General features: G+C 46.2%; 1 protein-coding gene and 1 long non-coding RNA gene across 23 annotated transcripts in view; one reads left to right on the top strand and one right to left on the bottom strand.

Moving 5' to 3' along the window:
• PHACTR1 (phosphatase and actin regulator 1) overlaps window positions 1-16,226 on the bottom strand; it is a 576,315-nt gene that overhangs the window by 12,019 nt on the left and 548,070 nt on the right. For 20 of the 22 annotated variants that reach the window (XM_021936598.2, XM_021936599.2, XM_021936597.2 and 17 more), the window contains 2 exons: window positions 5,170-5,225; window positions 136-197 (listed from right to left, as the gene is read on the bottom strand). In XM_021936598.2, the coding sequence (XP_021792290.1) occupies window positions 136-197; window positions 5,170-5,225 (118 nt within the window). Of the gene's footprint in view, window positions 1-135; window positions 198-686; window positions 951-4,490; window positions 5,226-16,226 lie in introns of those variants that run through there. The other 2 variants (XM_021936604.2, XM_031667627.1) reach the window with 2 other exon arrangements.
• On the top strand, window positions 4,008-4,905 carry LOC116275434. The gene is made up of 2 exons (XR_004184521.1): window positions 4,008-4,106; window positions 4,597-4,905. It is a non-coding gene; the product is annotated as an uncharacterized LOC116275434 (long non-coding RNA).

The raw sequence follows: 16,226 nt of genomic DNA, 5'->3' as shown, positions 1-16,226 counted from the left end.
TACAGAGTAAGAGAGTGGCGCTCTCTGACATAGGAGGAGAGGAATCAGGCAGCGGTGAGGCCACTGAGGCCAGCAGAGGTGTGGCGGGCAGCCCACCCTCGCCTGTCCCAGCTCTTGGCATGGAGAACCACCTACCTTTCGGGTTAGCCTCCTCTTGATCTCTCTCTTCTCCTCCTGTTCCTCTTGTTCATTCCGAGCTGAAAGAAATATTTAAGATGTTTTTAATTTTAGTAAACAGTGTTGTGTACAGGTGCATCCTCTGGACCTTGGCAGGCTCTAGGCCAAGCATTTCAGTTTGAAAAAGGGAAGAGAGAGCTCCTGTCCCCTCCCCCAGCTGCCCTTCTCCTTATGGGGATTGCTTTCCAAACTACCTGCGTTATTTCAAATTGCTACTGAGCAGGTCGACCTTACCATTCTGCCTTCCTTACATCACATGGGGTTTCAGGTCTCCAGGCAGAGATGCTGGGGTTGAGAAACATGGCTACAAGGAGGGTAGGTTTTTTTTTTTTTTTTTTGACAGGGTCTCATTCTGTCTCCCAGGCTAAAGTGCAGTGGCACAATCACAGCTTACTGTAGCCTGGAACTCCTGGGCTCAAGTGATTCTCCTACCTCAGCCTCCCGAGTAGCTAGGACTTCACATGCACGCCACCACACTTGACTAATTTAAAAATTTTTTTATTGAGATGGGGGTCTCATTATGTTGTTCAGACTGGTCTTGAACTCCTGGCATCAAGCGATCCTCCTGCCTTGGCCTCTCAGAGTGCTAGGATTACAGGTGCAAACCACCGCACAGCGCAAGGAGGTGGGTGGGAATGTTGACGCAGGGACACAGGCATTTGGGGAGATGTGAGGATCCTTTCTTTGGATAAGACTGGGGCTCACTCATTCTCTATGGAGCCTCCCAAACACTGAAGGAGGCTCATTGTGATGTAGTCCTTGTGTCTGGCGCCCTGTGGGGGTAGAGAGAGCAGAAGACCGACCTCAACCTGCTGCAGGAACAAGACAAGGCAGGAGGAATTTCAAAACGCTCACCTTTCACAAGCCCTGATTCCATCGATTCTTTGAATCTTCCAAGAAGTCCACAGAGCATGGGTGAGGCCAGAGTGTGGGATACAACTGCCTGCATGTAGACTTTTTAGGAGTGGCTCAGAAGAGTAGACTGCAGAGCCTAAAAGCTCTTGGCTTAATACATGGGTGATTTACTCAGATTTTGAAAGAGCTGTATATATAAGAGAGTCTGGGGAAGGGGGCAGATATTTGAAGGGCAGAGAATCTGGGCTTATTTCTCCTTTTAAGCTAACTGGATGACCTAGGGTAGAGCATTTCCCTTCTGAACCTTGGAAGAATTCCTTGGTATCTATGGAAGCACAGACATCAGCGTAGCATTGTTGGACTTGAAAAAACTATGGAAGTCAGCTTGTATCAAGGAAGGCCTGTGATACTCAGGCCTTCTGAGATTACATTTCAAATGGTGTTAGTAAAAGGAAACACGTTGATTTTGGCGTAGGGTGCATCATGACTGCCTGGGAAACAATTGTTGAATTATATTTTGGTAACTTCATTAGTTTGTTGTATTGGTGCACACATGCAATTCAGGTATAGTTGCTTTTTGTCTTCGTATGGGACAGGTCTTTAAAGGAAGGAAACCCCCTGTACCTAGAAAGGGGTGGGGACCATCTGATAACTGTGTCACCTTTACACTGAAGGTGACTATACCTCCCACTAGCACAAGTGGTGTGAGGTCAGAGCAGAACTCAGGCCCTTGAGGGCCACCCCCACGGGCCTGATTTGGCCCCCCGACTGCCTGTGGGCATAAGGCGTTGTAGAAAGGCAGCACAAGAAACAGCCACATCTTGCTGTGGGCTGAGGTCACCAGAGGTCCCTGCTCCAGCCTACCCTACAGTGCCTGAAACCATCACCATGAGTGTGCTTTCCTTTGGATTAGAGATCTTATCTCCCACCCGGAGTGTTTTTTTTTTTTTAAATGCAAATTTCTCTTGAATAAAAGCCCATTAAACTAGTCAGCCATTAATAGCTCAGTATGAATTAATCTAGCAGAGATAAACTGGGGGGCAGACAGCAAAACCGGGAAGCCGGGAGCCCCCAGACAGTGACATTTGTACAAATGCAAATTTCAGTGGGATAAAACCTATTAAACCGGTCAGCCATTAATATCTTAGTATGAATTAATCTAGCAGAGACAAATGGGGAGGCAGACAGCAAGAACCAGAAGGAGGGAACTCCCATTTGGAGATGTCTCAGGTGGGAGAACGGATGGAAGGAAAGGTGGTCTGGATGTTGGGTCACTGGGGACAGCTAGAGGGCACACGGTGAAAATTTACAGAGGCACAGAATACTAGGGCCATGAGGGGCCTAGTGACCACCTCATCTACCACCACTGGTTTATAACTGAGGATCTGAAGGCCCAGGGGTGTTAAGCGGCTAGTCACACCCTACCTGGCTCAGTGGTTACACAGAGAGGCTTTTTCCTGTGGTCATGTTTTGCTTGGGGCCAGCTCTACTCCTCATTACTAGCCTCAGACTTCTGATCCTACAGGCCCCTTCGGAGCCGTGAAAGCAGGCATCCTGTGACACAGCTGACCGAGCATGGAGCCCTTCATCTCCTATGTGCATTTCTTAGGTCACTCTTGGGGGTGGGGCCACAAGCTACTGCCTACGGAATCGATACCTTTAGTTCAAAGCCATTGACCAATTCAGGTTCATGAATTTTCAGGCAGAAGGTACCAAGACAACCCCATTAGGCAACTGGGAAGACAGGCCAGGAAAGGCCTACGATGTCATCATTACAGCTGCCACCATCAGAGGGTTCATTATGTGCTCAGAGGTGCACAGGGCCTCACTGGCTGCTGGACAGAACAGGGGCTGCTCCCAGGGCCAGGCAGGGTGAGGCTGGAAACCAGTCCAAGGCTCTCAGAGCTCCAGGGCTGAGCCATGGCATCTCTGTGCCCTGTTCCCCACCACCCAACACCGAGCAGTTCCTCAAATGGCTGAAAGCTCAGAAAATCAGTTTTAAAACAAACTGTTGGAGGATGTTTTCTTATATGACTAGACATTTTTGTTTATTTGTTTAACAATCGCGATAGATTAAATTTAAAAAAATATTTAGGAGAACATAGTTCCAGAACACAGGGAAAAATAAGAACCTATGGGAAAACAGTTGATTTCTGAAAAGTTTCAAAACTCTGAAATGATCCATCTGTTTGAATTGGTCAAGTAGTTCTTTAACTTGCAACTAGGTGGCCGGGACAAGAGGGATTAGGGAAGAGAATAAAAGAGAACCATGGGAACAATCTTTCACAACTCCTTTTTGGTTCCCTGAATCTAAGTTCCCTGCTTGATGGCGGTGAAAACCCAAGCTCAAAGGACCTGTGGTCTCCCAGGGATCTGGACAAGCCACAGAGGGGATCTGATGCCTTTGAGAGAACCCAGAGCTGAGCTAGGGGATTTTAGATCTCTTTGCAGAAACCGTATTCCCGGTGTGATAAGCACTATTTTCTGAAACCTAAATAATCCCCGGAGGCTTTTAGCTTCTTTGAGTTTAGGCCTCAGGTCAGAGGCCACAAGTACAGCAGGGGGCTGTGAGTAAGTTGTACAGGCTCACCTGGCTGTTTATCTTTCTCTCCAACAACGGAAAGTTTATAATCGCTCAGGTACCAGATTGGGGCAGAAAGGAAGACATCATACAGGCCAAATGCTTCCCTGACCTTGGAAATCCTTTGAAAAAGCTCTAAATTCATTCTATAGAATACGAAGCTTGGAAACTTTGAAGGATACCCCTTGGGCAGAAAAAAAATAAACGCACATTCCTAGAGACCTAGGCAATGCTTAGGGTTCCCCGAGGACCGAGGAAGGCCCAGTCCTGAAAATAACTTCCACTGAGAGTTGAGGAAGTGGTGGCTGGCATGGGGATGGGAGGCAAGATGTTGATAAAGGCAGGGTTGACATAAACGGACATGCGGGGGCGTCGGGTGGGGGTGGGTGCTGTAGGCAACAGGCCTCCCCATCAGAGCGGAACTCAGCACCGACCATCAGCAGACTACGAAATACCGAGCAAGTCACAAGGCCACAGTGAGCACGGTAGAAAGGTAAAGTCAAGAATATTTTAGTGTGGTTACAGTGGAAATTCCCGGCAAACTCACACTGCGGTTGCATGTGATTTACTGGGCACGGGGGGCGGGGGAGCTGGGGGAGGCGAGGAGTCAGTCTGTATACCATAGCATTTCTAGAAAACTCTGCATAGTATATATCTTTCTTTTCTGGAGAGAAATTAGAAGTGTGTCGTGCGGTAGGGGGAACAGGGTCATGAATTAAGCCAGAAATATTTGTTCACTATCTTGAGGCAATGTTGGTGAGAATGGTAGCAATGACTGAATGGAATGGTTTGATTTTTAAGTTATTTAATATCCACCACTAAACTGACGCATACTGGTGTCCATCAAATGCTTGATCTGTTTCAGTATTTTGTATCCTTTTTTTTTTTTTTTTTTAAAGCACCAAGTGGATCCTCTGTACATATTCAAATGTCTCTGTGTCTTAAACCAAACAAGGGGCTCATTTATATTTTTCTGTCTGCAGCAATGGTGAAAGGCAGTTTTCCTCGAATGAGACCATCAGACAGGCATGCCCGGGACCAGCTGTGGGAATCCTGAGAGACAGACATGAAGCACTTCGCTTGGAAATGCTTTCTTAGTCTTTAAATTTAACGTTCAAAGGGATGAGGGATTTTTATCAACAGCAGCCAGCTGCAATGCAAAGTCATGCTTTCTAGTCTCAGTTCAAATGGCCATTAGCCGCCCATATCACAGTCTCCATTTTCAAGCCAATTTTGGTTTAAAGGTGACCCTACTCTCAAAAATCATTAAATAATAAGTGGTCTCACTCTAATTTTTCAGCTTCTCTCTGACTTTACAACTCACTAAAAGGAAGGCTCTGCCTGCCGCCTGTGAGCTTCTAAAGTGGAATAAAATTTGCCTTCTCTTTGGGGAGGTCGTCTTTGGTGTTCTAACACACACGGAGGAAGCCTCAACCGTTAGAAAGGTTTTCAGTGCTTTCCGCACAGGCGCAAGGTAGAAACCTCGTGGCCTACCATTAAATAATAACAAAAGCCGCCACAAAACATCAGGGATTGCCATGGGCTTAGTCACTTACGTTTCAAAATGTTCCTCTGTTCCAGTTCTTCCGCAGTTGGCCTCTGGCTCAGCCGCCTACGGAAAAAATCCAGGAAAAGTTTTTGGACCATATCATAGCCTCCTTGGGTCATTAATCTCCTCGGCCCTTGCAGATACATGAGACAGAGTCAGTGGCTGGAGTTCTTGTTCCATCCTGTGCTCTGAAAGACTGACTCTCGCCACCACCGCCTCCTCAGTTCCTCAATTTCAAGCCCAAGAGAGGCACGTGCGTCATGTCACAGCCGCTGACCCCCGCCCTCCTCCCTGCAGCGGCCCCTCCCCAGCCCCGTCTCCTCCAGTGGCCCCAGGCAAGTGGACTGCAACTTAGACGGGACTCTTGTCTTCACAGAAGTCCTTTTCTTTCCTTGTGGCCTCCTAACTTGGGGACTGTGGCCTCTTGCCTCTCCCTCCCTTGAGGCTAAAGCCTGTCTTGTGCCTCTTCTGTGCAGACTCAGTTAGAACATAAAGAGGCCTGTGGCCCCGGGGACATGTGAGAGAGTGTGTCTGTCTGCAGAGAACAACGGCTGCTCTTCTTTTGGTCCTGCTCCTCTTATTCCAGAGCCTTAGAGGACATGAGTGGCAAAGGCACAGAAATGACACTCCTGTGGCCAGGCATGAAATTTAGCCACCGTAAGTGAAGCATCATAGCCAGGGCATGAGCCTGCAATGATGCAATGCGTGGAGGCAGGGACAGGCAGTGGATGGCACGTAGTGACAGAAGTAGCCAGGGAACGGGCACGGCATCCGAGGGGGGGATGCCTGCATTAGGTCCCAGGAATGACTGACACGGACTCAGGAGCCTGAGCAGGAACAGAGACGTCTGTACCTTTGAAGTTTTGGTAGTTATTTAACAACGCTGCAATTATCCAGCATTCCACTTCACCCACTGGGATGAGGTGTGTGAGAGACTGAATCATTGTAGAGGAAATTTTAGGCTTCTCAGACTCCTCTACTGGGATCTAAGGGATAGAGAGGATGCTCTCCTAGTTACGGAAGTTGCAGTTCCTCCCTGGGTATTAGAAACTGGTGTCCATAGTTGGCAAGATGTTCACATCTTAAAATCTGAAGAGAGTTCCTAGAGTGAAAATATAAGTCAATGAAGTCTCCAAACATAACTACAGTTGGTTCTCTGTATCCATGAATTCCACATTCTTCGGTTCTACCAACTGCAGATGGAAAATATTTAAAAAATACAAACAAAAACAATAGTGTAATAATTACTGATATAGCATTTATCTTGTATTAGATATAAGTAATTTAGAGATGATTTAAAGGATATGGGAGGATATGCGTAGTCTTTTTGCAAATACTAAGCCATTTCATACAAGGGGCTTGAGCATCCTTGGATTTTGGTATCCAAGGGAGTCCTGGACTCAATCTCCCAGAAAGGACTATATTTTTAATTCAAAGCTTGTTGTCATTTGCGTTTTTCTTTATTGCATTAGGCCAGAATCAATTGCTTCTGTGACATTCCCGTGTCACCACCACACATCCTATATAGGGAATGGGCTTCAATGTCTCATATAGTTTGGATATTTGTCTCATGTTGAATGGTAATCCCCATTGCTTGGGGTGAGGCCTGGTGTAAGGCGCTTGGATGGGGAGCCCTCATGGCTTGGTTCTGTCTTCTTGACAGGGAGTTCTTGCAATATCTGGTCATTTAAAACTTTGTGGCGAAACCCTGTCTCTATTAAAAACACAAAAATTCGCCGGGCATGGTGGCACATGCCTGTAATCCCAGCTACTTGGGAGGCTGAGGCAGCAGAAGTGCTGGAACCTGGGAGGTGGAGGTTGTAGTGAGTCGACATCGTGCCACTGCACTCCAGCCTGGGCGACAAAGTGAGACTCTGTCTCAACAACAACAACAACAACAACAACAACAACAACAACAAAAAGCGTGTGGCAACTCCCTGCCCACTCTCTCTCTTGCTCCTGCTTTTGCCATGTGATGTGCCTTCCTCTCCTTCACCTTCCTCCATGATTGGAAGCTTCCTGAGGCTTCCCTAGAAGTCAAGCAAATGCCAGGGCCATGCTGCCTGGATAGCCTGCAGGACCATGCGCCAATTAAACCTCTTTTCTTTATAAATTACCCAGTCTGAAGTATTCCTTTATAGTAATGCAAGAATGGCCTAATACAATGTCAGAGAAAGGATTTTTGGTCATATACCTGCCTGGCAAACCTACAGTACCCTGAAACTGTTGGAAATTGCATTCCAAAGTGTTTTTAAGAGTATAAGAACATTTTCATATTTATTATTCCTTTTCAAAATATCCCCATGGCATAATATAAAACATTTGTTTTTGACCCAGTTCCTATCACAGAGCACCTAAAACGCTTGGAATTTCCGGAGTGTCAGGAGTGTATTTTGTTACTTGGAATGAGTCCCTTTGGATCACACCAGAGTTTGTGCCAATTAGGTGACTTAGGATGCGGCTGGCTACTAGAAAGACTACATGGTTAGAGGCGTGGAGCTTTCAGCTGGGAAGCGGGAGGGTAGGGGGCTGGAGGTGAAGTTCTATGGAAATTCTTGAACCACAAGATTAGATGAGCTTCCTGGTGGCTGACCACAGGGCTGGGGGCCACTGCTGAGAGGGTGGCACCTGGACAGTGCACAGAAGCTCTGCCTCTGTCCCCCAATACCTTGCCCCATCCATCTCTTCATCTGGCTGTTCATCTGTAACCTCTGTAAGGAACTGGTAAAGTAAGTGTTTCCCTGAGTTCTGTGTGAGTAGTCTTAGCAAATTATTTAAACACAAAGAGGGAGTTGTGAGAATCCCAATTTACAGCTAGTGGGTCGTAAGTATCGGTGACAACCCGCGACTTGGTATTGGCATCTGAAGTGGGGGGCAGTTCCGTGGGACTGAGTCCTTAACCTGTGTGATCTGATGCTATCCCAGTAGAAAGGGACAGAATCAAATGGAATTACAGGACGCCCAGTTCGTGTCTGCTGGAGAATTGCTTGGTGTATGGGGAACTGCGTCACACAGAAGTGTGTGGGGTCACGCAAGTGTGCTAAGTGTGAGAGTAGAGTGAAAAAAGTTGTTTTTTTCCCTTTTTTTGAGACGGAGTTTAGCTTTTGTTACCCAGGCTGGAGTGCAGTGGTGTGATCTCAGCTCACTGCAACCTCTGCCTCCCAGGTTCAAGCGATTCTCCTGCCTCAGCCTCCTGAGTAGCTGGGATTACAGGTGCGCGCCACCATGCCCCACGCTAATTTTTTGTATTTTTAGTACAGACAGGGTTTCACCATGTTGGCCAGGCTGGTCTTGAACTCCTGACTTCAGGTGATCCACCTGCTTCAGCCTTCCAAAGTGTTGGGATTACAGGCGTGAGCCGCTGCACCCAAAGTTTGTTTTTTTTCTTTGCAATCCCATTAAGACATTTTTCATCCCCATTGACAAGGGCCAGCTGTGTATTTGGAAATTCACAATATTAGAGGGTCTAAATTTGGACGCAGCATCGTTTGAGTCCTTTCTAAAATAGCATTCTCATGCTGCAGGAGGAAAATGGTGATTATACAACTGAGTGAGCCGGTGTCAGAGGTCTGGAATGCAGCTGACCGACTCCACGTTGAAAGATCTTAACAGCTCTTTCTCCCCTGCCAGTTTATTTTCCCTAAAAATACTTGCTGCTTTTATAAGGGATGGGAGCCACTTTTATGGAATGGTTTGGTAATACCCAGGCTTTAAGTCGAGCTAAGTTTTGGGGGCACTATGTTTCGAGAAAGCCTTGTAAATGCGGGTGGCGCCTACATCTTGGAGGTCAGGCCAGTGTTTCAGAGTCTTATGCAAAGTGTCTGCAGACTACACTGTTTCCTCATCAGCTTTGACGGTGCCATCCCATTGATCTCATCACTGAACATGACAACTGGCTCTGTAGTGGCCCTTTTTTTTTTTTAAATGGGTGGTCATATTTGGAGGGGGTGAAACTGAGTGACTAGACTCTGATCCGAGAAAATTCTGTTATTAACTAGGCTGCTTTATAGTCAAACACCCATAATTTCAAATGAGGTCCTCTGTTTATGTTTTATTTCTCTGGAAAGCGACTGAGAACATCAAGACTAATCATCGCTATAAAATGCAGCTGAGCGCACCAGAAGGGCCTGTGCTATAGTTAGTTTGACCTTGAAAATGAGATTTGGGAAGAAAATGATATGGTGGCATTGTAATGACAAAGCACTAAGTAGCTCAGGAGCTGGAAGGTTTGGGTTCTAGTCCTGGCTCTGCTCTGAACTTATTTACCTCGGACAAGGTATCAGATCCTGCTAGGCCTGTGTTCTTTTCTCTGCAAATAATAAATACTAATTTAATAAGCTAAGGCTGATTTAATGCCTATAATGTAAGGGTGTGGTTCCAAGCACTGTACATATGTTCATTCATTTAATCTTTATCTCAAGGTTTTTAAATGAATTCCAGTTGCAAAGTCTCCTTTGCCCTGGAAGGTTACATAGTCATAGATTTGGGGATGAGGATGTGCACGTCTTGTGGAAGGGTAGTCAATATTTTGTCTGCCATAACCACGGTACTTTAAGTCAGAGGTTGCAAACTGATGTCTGGTGCACTGGATTTGACTCTATCAGTTCTCTTTGGCATGCTCAGAGGTTACACTTTTTTTCTCTTTTTTTCAGGCGGAGTCTTGCCCTGTTGCCCACGCTGGAGTGCAGTGGTGCAATCTCAGCTCACTGCAACCTCCACCTCTTGGGTTCAAGGGATTCTCCTGCCTCAGCCTCCTGAGTAGCTGGGATTACAGGTGCGTGCCACCATGCCCAGCTAATTTTTTCTATTTTTAGTAGACATGGGGTTTTGCCATGTTGGCCAGGCTGGTCTCAAACTCCTGACCTCAAGTGATCCACCCACCTCGGCCTCCCAAAGTGCTGGGATTACAGGCATAAGCCACTGAGCCCAGCTGGTTTCACTTTTTTTGAGCCTGAATGCCTTTAGACAGAGTGTGTGTGATCTAATTAGCCCACTCCCCAGGCCTCACTTAGATAGTACAGGTGAGCATGCTCACATCTGTCCTGCTTTTTTTTTTTTTTTTCCAGATCATTCCTGGACCCCCGAGGGCCTCTGAGTTTGAGACGCTGGATGAGATCATCAAATGATAAGAATTCCAATTTTTGTTTTCCTAAGTCTTTCATCCGCCAATCTACCCAACATGAACCAGGGGCCACCTGGAGGCCAGGCACGTTCTTAAGGTGCTCACAGCCCAGAGGTGCACATCGGTGATTACAATGTGCAAGGTAAAACTGGATCGGCAGTTTCCAAGGACTGGCGTTCCTCAAAACAACAAGCAAGTTGGGCATGACTTAGACTTTCACTGCCCATGTGGAAGGCACTGTTCATTCTTGCAGCATCTCAGTTGGCCATCAAGAGCTGAGTCAGACAAAAACCATTCAGCAGCCACACGGAAGTGGGGCTGGCTGGGCACAAGGCAAAACTGTGAAGGAGATAAAGTGTCTGTGGTTCTGCCTTGACTCTACTCCCTGGAGTCCTCCCCTCTCGAGTTCCTAGAATTATGTCATCACTCTTGCTCTATCTCATTCCTGTCAAGACTTGTTTTAGAAATGGGTGCCAGAGACTCAGCTACATTCAAATGTAAACCCATTCATTCATTTAGCAAGTTACTTATTAGTGCCAGTGCTGTGTCAGGTTCTATATTAGGTACCAGGGTACAGTGATGAGCAAAACCAGTCCCTGCCCTTCTGGAACAGAGAAGATTGGAAGAGGATGGGGGGTAGCCATTAATCAAACAGTCACAGAAATGAGTGTAAAATGTAGCTGGAGTAAGGGCTTCCATGGTGAGGTACTTGGTGCAGGGATCTCTGGATCTGACCAAATCAGAAGGTCAGGAAAGGCTTCCAGGAGGAAGCGACACTGTGCTCAGAGCTCAGGGATGGAAGAAGGATGCTCTCTCTGGGCAGAGAGGAAGGAGAGAAGGTTGGTGGGAAGGAGGGCAGGGGCCAGATGCTGTGGGTGTGATTTGGATCTGTGTCCCCGCCCAAATCACATGTTGAATTGTAATCCCCAGTGTTGGAGGTGGAGCCTAGTGGGAGGTGATTGGATCATGGGGGGTAGTTTTTCATGAACGGTTTAGCACCAACCCCTTGGTGCTGTTCTGGTGAGAGTGAGTGCATTCTCGCGAGATCTGGTTGTTTAAAGGTGTGTAGACCCTTACCCTTGCTTCTGCTCCTCCAATGTAAGACACCTTGCTTTCCCTTTGTTTTCCACCATGACTGGAAGCTTCCTGAGGCCTCACCAGAAGCAGATGCCAGCATCATGCTTCCTGTACAGCCTGCAGAACTGTGAGCCAATTAAACCTCTTTTCTTTATAAACTACCCAGTCTCAGGTATTTCTTCATAGCAGTGTGGGAATGGCCTAATACAGCTGCTTTTAGGACTTTGATCTTCTTTTTCTAGGAGCAATGTGAAACCGCTGAAAAGTTTAAGTTTTAGGGTGTGGGAGGGGAGGAGTGAATGAAATGATCAGACTTACAGTGGAAAAAGATCACGCTGGTTGTTATACAGAGAAGGGATTGGAGGAAGCAAGAGGCAACCTGAGGAGAGGCTTCGGGAGGCTTGGCACACCTGGTGGAGGCTTGGGCGAGGCCGTGGCGGTGATGTGCAAGCTCTTAGGAAGTCATGTAGCCACAGCATACATGAATGGACAGGAAGAAGCAGGTGTACAAGATATCTCCTTAGGTTTTCTAACTATTGCGACTAGATGGATGGGAATGCTGTTCACTGAGGCAGGGGCACTGCAAGAGAACCAGGGCATTTGTGAAGGAAGAGTAGAAGAAAATAATGAATTTGAGTTTGGATCTGTTATATCAGAATGCTCCTGAGACATGTGAATGAAGCTGTCATGTAGGCAGCAGGATACGTTTAGCTCAGTGGAGAGGAGAGGACTAGGCCAGTGATAGAAATCTGAGACTAGTCTGCAATATAGACAATATTTGAAGCCATGAGTATGGACAGAGTAGAGAATGGGAAGAGGAGAGGGCTTAGGATGGAACCTTGCAGAATTCCAGTATTTAATGCATGGACTAAGGAGGATGAACTTGCCATGGATTCTGGGGAGGGGCAGTTCTTGGAGATGGCATAAGGACTAAAATGTCATATCATGGAAGCAACGTAATGGGAAAGAAAATATAGTTACTAATGCTAAGGCTTTCTGAAGTGGAGTCGAAGAGGATCACACTCACACCTGCTGAAGGTCAAACCAGGGGATGTTCCAGTAGACTCGGTGAAACAACTGAAGTCAGCATCTGCTGGCCTTCAGCACCTCAGCTGAGAGTACCCTCATTAACTAACCAATCACGACGGCTTTGTGATTTAGGATTTCTGCCTGGCCAATGAACTACATCTGAAGATAACTTTTTGTGACAATCCTCTTATTTTAAAAATTCTCTCCTGCAGCCAGCTTTGTGGGGCACTCTTCAGGGCTGCCCTGATCCGGTGGACCCCAACTGCCATTCTTTGTCTCCCAAATAAGTGCTATGTGCTTTGACCTGTGTGTCAATCTTTTCGTTAACAGTAAGACAATAGGTATGGCCCACAGAGAGTGCTGAGAGCTGCTGTTACTAGAGCCCCTTCAGTGGGGTGGCAGGAAGAGAAACAAGATTGGAGAGGGCTGAGGGCAGGGGTGGGAAAATGGATGCACCGAAGGTGAAGGACTCGGCCACGAAGCCTGGCTTTGAAAGGGGTGAGAGAAGTAGAAGTGAAGGAGGCTGTGGTGGAATTTTATTTTATTTATTTTATTGTTTTTTTTTTTTTCAGAGATGGGGCCTCACATGGTCACCCAAGCTGGAGTGCAGTGGCACCACCTTGGTTCACTGCAGCCTCAACCTCCCGGGCTCAAGTGATCCTCTCACCTCAGCCTCCTGAGCAGCTGGGACTATAGGCATGCATCACCATGTCTAGCTAATTTTTAATTTTTGGTAGAGATGGGGTCTTTCTATGCTGCCCAGGCCAGTCTCAAACTCCTGGGTTCAAGCTGTCCTCCTGCCTTGGCCTCCCAAAGTGCTGGGATTACTGCTATAAGCACCACACCTGGCCAAATTGTATTGTATTTTTATCTCAGACGAGGGTTCACTCTGTGTCCCAGGCTGGAGTGCAGTGGCACCATCTCGGCTCACTATAACCTCCACCTCCCAGGTTCAAGTGATTCTCCTGCCTCAGCCTCCCGAGTAGCTGGGATTACAGGGACGTGCCACCACACCAGCTAATTTTTGTATTTTTAGTAGAGATGGGGGTTTTGCCATGTTGGCCAGGCTGGTCTCGAACTCCTGACCTCAGGTGATCCACCCAACCTCAGCCTCCCAAAGTGCTGGGATTACAGGCATGAGCCACCGCACTTGGCCCAAATTTAATTTTTTAATGGAAGAAAATGGGGCATGTTTAATGGAAAGAATCCAGATTAGATGGCGGGGGGTGGAGGGAGAAGCTGAATATATAAAAAGGAAGAGGCCCACTCGGGAGGCTGAGGCAGGAGAATGGCGTGAACCCGGGAGGCGGGGCTTGCAGTGAGCTAAGATCCGGCCACTGCACTCCAGCCTGGGCAACAGAGCCAGACTCCGCCTCAAAAAAAAAAAAAAAAAAAGGAAGAGGCCCAATTGATAGTGCATGAGTCCTGAGAAGGTAGGAGGGCTTGGGATCCAAAGGATGGGGTGGCGTTATTTTTGAGTAGAAGAGGAACAGCTCTTTCTACTGGGACAGCAGGGAAGCAGGACAGAGTGGGTTGCATGTAGATTTGCAATGTTCAGTATTGGAATTATAGAGGAGTTCCAAATTGATAGCTTTTGCTTATTCATTCAAGTTGAGCTACACTGAAGATGACTTATTTTAGTTTAAAATTTTACCTTTCATTAGGAGATTTGTCTTTGAACAGAGACAAATTTACAAACCCAAGGCATAAAGCTCCAGCTTTGGAATTCTAGTCATCAAAGTTTTCAGGGGACACCCAGGGCATCTTGCCATCTTCACCAAGCAAAGCAGCCATCTGCTTGGCTCATTTGATGATCGATGTACCTGGTGCATCTATTAAGTATTGGTTAACACAGAAAACTGAGCAGCAGAGCACAATGACGTGGTCACCTGTATCAGTCATCCCAAAGAGCTGATAACTCTGAGAATCAAAGTCAAGACGCCATCTGAATTTACTGTATCTCCTTTGTTCCTGTCTTGCCAGTAGATTTCACTAGTTGTATCTGATTAAAACTAACATTAAATTAAAAACAATTCCTGACTATATATCTAAACATGATCACTTTGCTAGGTGTCAAAGGCAATGATTTTTGGAGATAAATTTTTATATAAAATGAATCATCCAAAATTAAATGTTTAATGTACTTTCAAGTGATCTTAAGTAGCTTTGCTACTACTATATATGTGACCCTGGTTTATAAAATATGTCTGAGCGGCAAAATGGTTTCCATGCCTCAAATGGTTTTTTCTTTACCATGGACTATGGCTAAATGATTCTCCATTTACAGTGAACTGAAAAATCTCTGGTTCCTGTTTAAATGCCACGTGCCGTCAATTGCCATATGTGAGCCTTCTATTTTCTTTAAAAATTTAAGAATGGATCTTGCCTTTTTTTTCAGTCTGAACACTGCTGTCTCTACTGCTGAGCGTAAGAAATAATCAAATACATTGAAGTTTTCTTTTTTGCGTAGAAAGACTGAAAACAAAACAAAACAAAACAATAAAAGCCCAAAATAAAGGACACTTCAGTTTTGACCTTGGAAAAAGAAGACTGGTAGAGAATGTAGTGGCAAAATGCTTTAAATGTATGCAGAGCAGGTAGCATTGTCTTTGCATATTACAGCATCTCCCTAGAGAAGTGACAAAACCCTTGTAGGTTTTGTTGGTCTGGCTTGTTGAGGCCGACAGAGATTAGTTCTGCTGCACAGAGCTAATGGGCTTTCTGCCAGTTCCAGAACACCAAGGTCACAGCTTTCATTAGCATTTACAACTGCTTATTGTTTTGAGGACCTTGATTTTAAAGTCTGGATCTCTGAAACCGTATCTGCATTTCAGGACAAAGGAAAAACAGAATTAACTTGGGTTTTCTGCAACTCAGCACCAGAGGAAGGTAACTGCATTTTCAGACAGATGGAAAGAGGAAATGCAAAAGTCCTCGTGGAGAATGACAGAAAATAAGGTCCTCTCTCTAAAAGTAGGAGGAGATGGGGTTTTCTAAGAGATATCCTAGATGGAAGACTGAACAAGAGTAGATGGACTTGGTGGGATCAGGGGAAAGGGAGAAGCGCTGAATTCTATCCCCTCTATATCCTTTGGAAACTTCCTCCTGAGAACCTGTGAGTTCCATGAGGATTGGGGCATTTCTGTCCAGCCTTGGTTATTACTACATCCCCAGTTCCTAAGAGAGCATAGAGAGCATAATAGATGCTCATTTAGTAGCTATTTAATCCAGATGCCACACATGCTCCTTGGATGATCTCATCAACACTCATGACTTCCAAAGCATCAATATGCTCATAATTCCAAAATCTAAACCTCCAGTCATGTTTCTGAGTTCCTGGCCACCTTCTAACTGCTGTCTTGTACTCCTATGGGCCATCAGACTTCAAGGGTCCCAAATGAATTAATTCATCTTCTTCCCCCATACGTCTTCCTCTCCAAGTAGTCTTGCATGGAGTCCCAATGAGATGTCCAGGCCATGAAACTGGGAATCATCCTCTCTGAACTTCACTCTTAATGGTCAATCAACTACCAAGAGTCCTGTATCCACATCATCTCTGATTCCATCCACCACCACCTTGGGAAAGCAGCCCATCAGCATCTCTCCCAGTTGCTGCCAGCCTATCCCACTCTGGTCCTCCTCGAGCCCATAAAGAATGATCTTTCTAAGGGACTGATCTGATTATACCACTCTGTGCTTGAAAAGTAAGTATGCCTTTACAGTGCTCACAGGACAGAGTCAAAACACTCAATGTTCTGAAAGATTCTTCATGATCTGGCTACCTGTCAAGAATCTGCCCATCCTGTCCTTCACCCAGAACCATCTCTTCTTGGTTC

The sequence above is a fragment of the Papio anubis genome, chromosome 6 (assembly GCF_008728515.1).
Source record: "Papio anubis isolate 15944 chromosome 6, Panubis1.0, whole genome shotgun sequence".
Lineage (NCBI taxonomy): Eukaryota > Metazoa > Chordata > Mammalia > Primates > Cercopithecidae > Papio > Papio anubis.
Note: the sequence above shows the minus strand (reverse complement) of the source record. Positions and strands in the feature narration are given on the sequence as shown.